Source organism: Cyanistes caeruleus, chromosome 34, assembly GCF_971803275.1.
Source record: "Cyanistes caeruleus chromosome 34, bCyaCae1.hap1.1, whole genome shotgun sequence".
NCBI lineage: Eukaryota > Metazoa > Chordata > Aves > Passeriformes > Paridae > Cyanistes > Cyanistes caeruleus.
Window position 1 is genome coordinate 1,959,845 of NC_141735.1, and position 9,952 is coordinate 1,969,796.

Consider the following 9,952-nt stretch of genomic DNA (forward strand, 5'->3'; position numbering starts at 1 on the left):
GCGCGGCCACTCCGCACGGACCCGCTCCGGGACCGCCAGAACCGGCACCGGGCATGGCCCGGCCCGGCCGCTGAGCCCGCAGGTACCGCCGGGACACAACCGGCACCGAACCGGGACGGGCGGCGGCTCCGGGAGGGGCGAGGGGGGGGTCCCGGGGCTGTTTTGGGGGGTTCTGGGGGGTTCTGGTGGTCCCGGGAGTCGCCTGGGGGGGTTCGGGAAGTGTCCGAGGAGGCTCCGGTAACTCCGGGAGCTCGGGGGGCGTCCCGGTGGTCCCGAGAGTGGCCCGGGAGGGTCCCGGGGGGTTCCGGTGGTCCCGGGACCGCCGTGGGGGTGCAGGGGGGGTCCCGTGACCGTCTCGGGGGGCTCCGGTGCCGCCGGGGGTTCGGGGGGGTTCGTTCGTCTCGGGGGGCTCCGGTGCCGCCGGGGGTGTCCCGGGGGGGCTCCGGGAGCGCCGCGATCTCCCCGGGGTGGGGGGGGTGGGGTGGGGGGGGCCACGCGTGTCCCGCGCTGGGTCCGGGGGGGGCTCCGGGATCTCCGGGGGGGGGGGGGGTCCCGAACTGTTCGGGGCAACCCTCGGGGGGTCTCGCGCCCGTCCCGGGGGTCCCGGGGGGTCCCGGGGGGGTCCCGGGGGGGTCCCGGGGTGTCCCGGCCGCGCTCAGGGCGTGGCCCCCCCTTCCCCCCCCCCCCTCCGGCCGCGCCCGGGGAGTCCCCGGTGGGGGCGGGGCCGCGGTTCCCCCCCCCCCTCCCCCCCCTCCGGGCCCCTCCCGCCGCTCCCGCCCCGCCCGGACCGGGGGGGACCCCGGGGGGGGGTCCCGGTGCCGATTTTGGGGCGGGGGGGGGATCCCCGGGATCCCGCGAGGGCGCGGCCGCGCGTGGGCGCTCGGTTAATGAAGTTGGGGTAATTAACGCTCATCAGCGCCGGTTTCAGCGCGGGGGTGGGGAGAGCGCCGAGCTGCTTTTTTGGGGGGGGGGGCGTTAATTTTGGGGTCCCCAAACCCCACCCGAGGGGTCCGGGAGGGGGGGGCGTTTGGGGAGGGGGGGAGGGGACGCGGGTTCCCCCCCCCTCCCCCCCCCGCTTTGCGGTTTTTGGGGCGCGGCCGCTCCCGGGCGCCACTTCCCCCCCTTGGGGACCCCCCCACCCTTCTCGGGGGGCCGAACCCCCCCTTTGGGGACCCCCCCCTTTGGGGACCCCCCACCCTTCTCGGGGGGCCGAACCCCCTCTTTGGGGACCCCCCCCCCCTTTGAGGACCCCCCCACCCCTCTCCGGTCACCGAACCCCCCCTTGGGGACCCCCCCACCCTTCTCGGGGGGCCGAACCCCCCCTTGGGGACCCCCCCACCCCTCTCGGGGGCCGAACCCCCCCTTTGGGGACCCCCCCACCCTTCTCCGGTCACCGAACCCCCCCTTTGGGGACCCCCCCACCCCTCTCCGGTCACCGAACCCCCCCTTTGGGGACCCCCCCACCCCTCTCCGGTCACCGAACCCCCCCCGGGACCCCCCGAATTTATTTGGGGTGGGGTCCATTCCCCCGCCCCCCCCCCGGAACATCTCGGGGGGGTTCCCAAGGGGGGGTTCCCAAGGGGGGGGGGGGGGGGGGAGGGGATTTTTTGGGGAGGGGGCGGGGCTGGGGACACCCCCGGAGTGTCCCGGCGCCACCGCGTGTGGCCGCGGGCAGAGTCCGGGCAGGACCCGGTGGAACCGGTCCGGGACCCTCCCGGATCCCCGCGCTCCCCGCCGCCCGCGGGACTCTCGCTCCAGCCGGTCCGACCGGTACCGGCCGCGGGGCCCCGCCCGCCGCTCCTCCTCCTCCTCCTCCTCCTCCTCCTCCTCCTCCTCCTCCTCCCGGGGTTCTTTCCCCCCGTTTTTCCCCATTTTTCCCCATTTTTTCCCGTTTCCCCCCGTTTTTTTGGGATGGTTTTCCGGGATTTGGCGTTTCCTGGGAGGATCCCGGGCCGTGCGTCACCGGCCCCGCCCGGACCCCCCGCCCTTGGGGGGGTCACAACTCCCGGGGACCCCCGGATTTGGGGTGAAAACCTCCCCAAAGCCCCAAATCCGGGTCCTGGAGCGGTGACAAAGTGGGGGCGACACCGGGGGGACCTCGGGGGTGGCACCGGGGGGACCTCGGGGACCTCGGGGGAGGATGAGGAGGGTCCCGGGGGTGGCACCGGGGGGTCCCGGGGGTGGCACCGGGGGGTCCCAAGGGACAACGTGGCCTCAGCGGTTTGTCCCTTTGCGGCCCGGGGGGCTCTGGGGGACCCCAAAACAGCGCCCGGGGACCCCAAAACAGGGTCAGGGGACCCCAAAACAGCGCCCGGGGACCCCAAAACAGGGTCAGGGGACCCCAAAACAGCGCCCGGGGACCCCAAAACAGGGTCAGGGGACCCCAAAACAGGGTCAGGAAACCCCAAAACGGCACCTGGGGGTCCTGAAACAGGACCTGGGGACCCCAAAACAGCGCCAGGGATCCCAAAACAGCACCCTGGGACCCCAAAACAGCACCTGGGGACCCCAAAAGAACGCCCTGGGACCCCAGAAGAGCGCCCGGGGACCCCAAAACAGCGCCTGAGGACCCCAAAACAGGGTCAGGAGACCCCAAAACAGCACCTGGGGGTCCTGAAACAGGACCTGGGGACCCCAAAACAGCACCAGGGATCCCAAAACAGGGTCAGGGAACCCCGAAACAGCGCCCTGGGACCCCAAAACAACACCCAGGGGTCCCAAAAGAGCCCCCGGGGACCCCAAAAGAGCGCCCTGGGACCCCAAAAGAGCCCCCGAGGACCCCAAAACAGCGCCTGAGGACCCCAAAACAGGGTCAGGGAACCCCGAAACAGCGCTCGGGGACCCCAAAGCATCTCCCGGGGACCCCAAAATAACACCCAGGGGTCCCAAAAGAGCGCCCTGGGACCCCAGAAGAGCGCCAGGGGACCCCAGAACATCTCCCGGGGACCCCCGTGTCCCCCCCAGCCGTCACCCAGGGGTGGTGGCCGGCTCCCTTTGGGGACCCCGCTGCCACCGGCCAGGGTGACACGGGTGACATCTCATCCCTCTGTCCCTCTGCGGCTTTTTGGGGGCGGCGGGGGGGACACTAAAAATACCGGGCGGGGGCCACACGTGGTTTTCACCCCAAAAATAGCGCGGCGGGGCTGGCGGGGGGGTGGTGACACCGCCGGGGGCGGGGGGGGGGTGGTGACACTCGGAGCTGTCCCCTGGGCTCGAGCCACCTCGGGATGGGAGGAAAAGCGCTGGAAAATCCTGGAAAAAGGCTGGAAAATCCTGGAAAAAGGCGGATTTTTGGCTCATTTCTGGGCGCGGGGAAGCGGCCGCGGGGCCCGGCCCCTCCCAGCGCTCGGGGCCGCTCTGAGTCACCCCCGGCCCCCCCCCCGGGTCCCCCCCCGGTCCCCCCGCCCCGCTCTGAGTCACCAACCAGTTTGGCCGCCACCGAGCGGAGCCTTCCAGAGCCTTCCGAGCCCGGATTGTCCCTCCTGGGGACACCCCCGGGCCGCGGGGGGACACCCCGAGACCCCCCCGGAGGTGTCACCCCCCCGCTGGGGACGCTCCGGGGGTCCCCCGGGTGTTGTCACCCCCTCCCCGGTTTTGCAGGGGGGGTTTGGAGAGAGGGGAAGATTAAAAAAAAAACCGCACGAAATTGTGTGAAAAGGGAGAAATTCACTCAAAAGTTGAGGGGCGGAGCTGGGGGAGCGCGACGGGGGCGCGAGGGGAGCGCGACGGGGACAGGGACAGAGGGACAGGGGATGGGACAGGGGGACAGGGGGACACAGGGACAGGGGACAGGGGGACACGGACAGGGGATGGGACAAAGGGACACAGGGACAGAGGATGGGGACAGAGGGACAGGGGGACAAGGACAGGGGATGGAGACAGGGGATGGGACAGGGGACAGGGGGACACGGACAGGGGATGGGGACAGGGACAGGGGGACACACGGACAGGGACAGAGGGACAGGGGACAGGGGATGGGGACAGGGGATGGGGACAGGGGATGGGACAGGGGACAGGGGGACAGGGGGACACGGACAGGGACAGAGGGACAGGGGACAGGGGATGGGACAGGGGATGGGACAGGGGGACACAGACAGGGACAGAGGGACAGGGGACAGGGGGACACAGACAGGGACAGAGGGACAGGGGACAGGGGGACACGGACAGGGGATGGGACAGGGGGACACAGGGACAGGGGGACACAGGGACAGGGGATGGGGACAGGGGGACACGGACAAGGGACAGAGGAACAGGGATGGTGACAGGGGACAGAGACAGGTGACAGGGGATGGGGACAGGGGGACAGGGAACAGGGGATGGGGACAGAGGGACACGGACAGGGGACAGAGGGACAGGACCAGGGATGGGGACAGAGGGACAGGGGATGGTGACAGGGAGAGAGGGACAGGGACAGAGGGACAGGGGATGGGGACAAGGGGACAGGGACAGGGACAGGGATGGTGGCAGGGGTCAGGTGACAGGGCCAGGGGGACAGGACAGGGCATGGGGACAGGGACAGAGGGACACGGACAGGGGGACAGGGGAGGGTGACAGGTGACATTCCCACGCTGTCCCTCCCTTCCCGACCCTCCCCCAATTCCCGCGGGGTCGGAGCCCTTCGGGGCCACCCGGCCCTGGGGACATCGCGGGTGTCCCCAAAGTGTCCCCGAGCCGGGGCCGGGTCCCGGTGGGGGAAGGGATGAGGGGGGGGGGGGAGGGACGGAGCCCCCCGGTGTCCCCCGATGTCCCGGGGGTGTCCCGGGGGTGTCCCCCGATGTCCCGGGGGTGTCCCCGTGTCCCGGGGGTGTCCCGGGGGTGTCCCGGGGGTGTCCCGGGGGTGTCCCCGTGTCCCGGGGGTGTCCCGGGGGTGTCCCGGGGGTGTCCCCCGATGTCCCGGGGATGTCCCGGGGGTGTCCCGGGGGTGTCCCGGGGGTGTCCCCGATGTCCCGGGGGTGTCCCGGGGGTGTCCCGGGGGTGTCCCCGTGTCCCGGGGGTGTCCCGGGGGTGTCCCGGGGGTGTCCCGGGGGTGTCCCGGGGGTGTCCCCGATGTCCCGGGGATGTCCCGGGGGTGTCCCGGGGGTGTCCCCGTGTCCCGGGGGTGTCCCGGGGGTGTTCCGGGGGTGTCCCCGATGTCCCGGGGGTGTCCCGGGGGTGTCCCCGATGTCCCGGGGGTGTCCCGGGGGTGTCCTGGGGGTGTCCCCGATGTCCCGGGGATGTCCCGGGGGTGTCCCGGGGGTGTCCCCGTGTCCCACCGTGTCCCCGATGTCCCCGCCAGGCTGGGAGGTGACACCGGAGCCGCCGCGAGGTTCCCGAGCGAGGGCCGAGGATTCCTGGGGCGGATCCGGCCGGGACCGGGACCGGGACCGGGACCGGGACCCCACCAAGGTCAGCGGGGCCGGTTCGGCTCCTCCTGAGCCCCGGCCCGACCCCAGACCCAGCGTCCGGCCCCGACCCCCGACCCCCGACCCCCGACCCAGCGTCCGGCCCCGACCCCCGACCCCCGACCCAGCGTCCGGTCCCGACCCCCGACCCCTGACCCCAGACCCAGCGTCCGGCCCCGACCCCCGACCCCAGACCCCGCGTTCGGCCCCTCCCCGACCCCCGACCCCAGACCCAGCGTCCGGCCCCGACCCCGACCCCCGACCCCGCGTCCGGTCCCGACCCCCGACCCCTGACCCCAGACCCAGCGTCCGGTCCCGACCCCGACCCCAGACCCCGCGTCCGGCCCCTCCCCGACCCCAGACCCAGCGTCCGGCCCCGACCCCAGACCCAGCGTCCGGCCCCGACCCCCGACCCCAGACCCCGCGTCCGGCCCCTCCCCGACCCCAGACCCCAGACCCAGCGTCCGGCCCCGACCCCCGACCCCGGACCCAGCGTCCGGCCCCGACCCCCGACCCCGGACCCAGCGTCCGGCCCCTCCCCGACCCCAGACCCCAGACCCAGCGTCCGGCCCCTCCCCTTGAACCCCAGCCCCTCCCTGGTCCCGAGCCCCCTGCCCAGCCCCCCTGACCCCAGCCCCTGCCAAGACCCCCGACCTTGTCCAGCCCCTCTCACCCCCAGCCCCCAACCCCTCACCCCCCAGCCCCTTCTCACCCCCGTGACCCCAACCCTTGACCCCCAACCATGTCCAGCCCCCCGACCCCAGCCCCTGACCCCGACCCCTGACCCCAACCATGTCCAGCCCCTCCATTCCCACCCCCAATCCCTGCCCAGCCCCCCCGACCCCAATCCCTGACCCCCAACCCTGCCCCCAGCCCCTTCTCACCCCCAGCCCCAAACCCATCACCCCCAGCCCCTTTTCAGCCCCTGCCCAGCCCCTCCATTCCCACCCCCAGCCCTGCCCAGCCCCCTGCCCTCAGCCCCTGCCCCCAAACCCTGCCCCCAGCCCCTTCTCATCCCCCCGACCCCAATCCTTGACCCCCAACCATGTCCAGCCCCCTGCCCCCGACCCCACTCCCATCCTCAGCCCCCCCTGACCCCCGGCTGTGTCCAGCCCCTCCCCCCCAGCCCCCCCAGCCTCCCCCTGACCCCCAGCCATGTCCAGCCCCCTGACCCCAACCCCTGACCCCAGCCCCTCCCCCCCAGCCCCCCCAGCCCCATCCCCAGCCCCCCCCGACCCCCAGCCGTGTCCAGCCCCTCTCCCCCAGCCCCCCCAGCCCCCCCAGCCTCCCCCTGACCCCCGGCCATGTCCAGCCCCCTGACCCCAACCCCTGACCCCAGCCCCTCCCCCCCAGCCCCCCCACCCCCAGCCCCAGCCCCCCTGACCCCCGTCCGTGTCCCGGCGCAGATGGAGCGCGAGGAGGAGACGCGGGAGATCCTCCTGCCCAACTGGCAGGGCAGCGGCTCCCACGGCATCACCATCGACCAGACCGACCGCGGCGTCTTCGTGCGCCGCGTCCAGCAGAACTCGCCGGCCGCCCGCATGGGCGTCGTCAAGGAAGGTGGGGACACCCGGGGGGGCTTTGGGGACGTCCTGGTGGCATCTCGGGGGCTTCTGCTCCATCCCCGTGGGTGGTGACCCCGTGGTTCGAGTGCTGGGGATCCAAATCTTGCCCAAACCTGAAGAAATTTGGGTTAAAATCAGATTTTTGGGGTTGTTTGGTTCATTTTGGTGGCACCTCAGGAGCTTCTGCTCCATCCCCGTGGGTGGTGACCCCGTGGTTCGAGTGCTGGGGATTCAAATCTTGCCCAAACCTGAAGAAATTTGGGTTAAAATCGGATTTTTGGGGCTCTTTGGGACATCCTGGTGGCATCTCAGGAGCTTCTGCTTCCATCCCCGTGGGTGGTGACCCCACGGTTCGAGTGCTGGGGATCCAAATCTTGCCCAAACCTGAAGAAATTTGGGTTAAAATTTGAGTTCTGGGGATCTCTGGGACATCCTGGTGGCATCTCAGGAGCTTCTGTCTCCGTCCTCATGGGTGGTGACCCCATGGTTCGAGTCACAGTGGGGATGGGGAGTTCATCCCTCAGAGTTTTGGGGTTCAAAACCGGATTTTTGGGGATCTTTGGGGACATCCTGGTGGCATCTCAGGAGCTTCTGCTCCATCCCCGTGGGTGGTGACCCCGTGGTTCGAGTGCTGGGGATCCAAATCTTGCCCAAATCTGAGGGGATTTGGATTAAAATCGGATTTTTGGGGCTCTTTGGGACATCCTGGTGACATCTCGGGAGCTTCTGCCACCATCTCCATGGGTGGTGACCCCGTGGTCAGTCACAGTGGGGATGGGGGGTTCATCCCTCAGAGTTTTGGGGTTCAAAACCGGATTTTTGGGGTCATTTGGATTTTTGGGGTCGTTGGGTCCTTTCTGGTGGCATCTCAGGAGCTTCTGCTCCATCCCCGTGGGTGGTGACCCCATGGTCAGTCACAGTGGGGACAGGATGGGTCCCCAAAGCCCTGACATGTCCTCCCTGTGTGTCCCCATGTGTCCCCGTGTGTCCCCGTGTGTCCCCTGTGTGTCCCCGTGTGTCCCTGTGTGTCCCTGTGTGTCCCCGTGTGTCCCCCGTGTCCCCACATGTCCCCGTGTGTCCTTGTGTGTCCCTGTGTGTCCCCACATGTCCCCGTGTGTCCCCATGTGTCCCCCATGTGTCCCCATGTGTCCCCGTGTGTTCCCACATATCCCCCCGTGTCCCCACATGTCCCCACATGTCCCCACATGTCCCCGGTGTCCCCGTGTGTGCCCACATGTCCCCACATGTCCCCCCGTGTGTCCCCCCTGTGTCTCGGTGTGTCCCCACATGTCCCCACATGTCCCCGGTGTCCCTGTGTGTCCCCGTGTGTCCCCACATGTCCCTGTGTGTCCCCCGTGTCCCCACATGTCCCCACATGTCCCCACGTGTCCCCATGTGTCCCCACATGTCCCCCCGTGTGTCCCCCCTGTGTCTCGGTGTGTCCCCACATGTCCCCACGTGTCCCCGTGTGTCCCCCCTGTGTCTCGGTGTGTCCCCACATGTCCCCACGTGTCCCCGTGTGTCCCCGTGTGTCCCCCGTGTGTCCCCACATGTCCCCACGTGTCCCCACATATCCCCCCGTGTCCCCACATGTCCCCACATGTCCCCGGTGTCCCCGTGTGTCCCCCAGGGGATCAGATCGTCAGTGCCACCGTCTACTTTGACAACCTGCAGTCGGGGGAGGTGGCGCAGCTGCTGCAGAGCGTGGGCCACCACACGCTGGGGCTGCGGCTGCAGCGCCGCGCTGACCGCTCGCCCCCCGCCGGACACGGCTGCGGCCAGCGGGACCCCGCGCCCGGCAGCCCCGAGGTCGTGCTGGTGAGTGCGGGAGGGACGGCGCAGGGGGAGGATGGGGAGGAGGGGGATGAGGGGGAGGATGAAGATGAGGATGAGGAGGGAGATGTGGGGAGGATGAGGATGAGGATGAGGAGGGAGATGTGGGGAGGATGAAGATGAGGAGGATGAGAACGGGGAGGATGAAGATGAAGATGAGGATGGGGAGGATGAAGATGAAGATGAGGATGAGGAGGATGAGGATGAGGGGGAGGATGAAGATGAGGATGAGGATGGGGAGGATGAGGATGAGGGGGAGGATGAAGATGAGGATGAGGAGGGAGATGTGGGGAGGATGAGGATAAGGATGAGGAGGATGGGGAGGAAGATGTGGGGAGGATGAGGAGGACAAGAACAGTGGGGAGGATGAGGATGAAGATGAGGAGGAGGATGAGGATGAGGAGGGGGATGTGGGGAGGATGAGGATGAGGAGGATGAGAACGGGGAGGATGAGATGAGGATGAGGATGGGGAGGAAGATGTGGGGAGGATGAGAATGAGGATGAGGAGTACAAGAACAGTGGGGAGGATGAGATGAAGATGAAGATGAAGATGAGGAGGATTGAGGATGAGGATCAGGAGGATGAGGATGGGGAGGAAGATGTGGGGAGGATGAGGAGTACGAGAATGGTGGGGAGGAGGAGGATGAGGATGAGGAGGATGAGAACGGTGGGGAGGATGAGATCAGGATGAGGAGGATGAGGAGGGAGATGTGGGGAGGATGAGGATGGAGAGGATAAGGAAGATGAGAACAGTGGGGAGGATGAGGATAAGGATGAAGATGAGGAGGATGAGGGGGAGGATGTGGGGAGGATGAGGATGAAGATGAAGATGAGGAGGAGGATGAGGAGGATGAGGATGAGGATGGGGAGGGAGATGTGGGGAGGATGAGGATGGAGTACGAGAACGGTGGGGAGGATGAGGATGAGATGAGGATGAGATGAGGGTGAGATGAAGATGAGGATGAGGGGGAGGATGAGGATGAAGATGAAGGTGAGATGAGGATGATGAGGATGAGATAAGGATGAGGAAGATGAGGATGAGATGAGGATGGGGAGGAAGATGTGGGGAGGATGAGGATGGAGTACGAGAATGGTGGGGAGGATGAGATGAAGATGAAGATGAGGATGATAAGAGGATGAGGATGAGATGAAGATAGGATGAGGATGAGATG

The 9,952-nt window shown here is 68.6% G+C and overlaps 1 protein-coding gene across 1 annotated transcript in view; it reads left to right on the forward strand.

Moving 5' to 3' along the window:
* Positions 1-9,952, forward strand: part of AHNAK (AHNAK nucleoprotein) — a 27,948-nt gene continuing 17,996 nt past the window's right edge. The window contains exons 1-4 of the mRNA XM_086871133.1: positions 1-82; positions 5,276-5,385; positions 6,788-6,941; positions 8,577-8,764. Coding sequence (XP_086727259.1) covers positions 6,788-6,941; positions 8,577-8,764 — 342 coding nt within the window. The 5' untranslated portion in view covers positions 1-82; positions 5,276-5,385. The remainder of the gene's footprint in view (positions 83-5,275; positions 5,386-6,787; positions 6,942-8,576; positions 8,765-9,952) is intronic.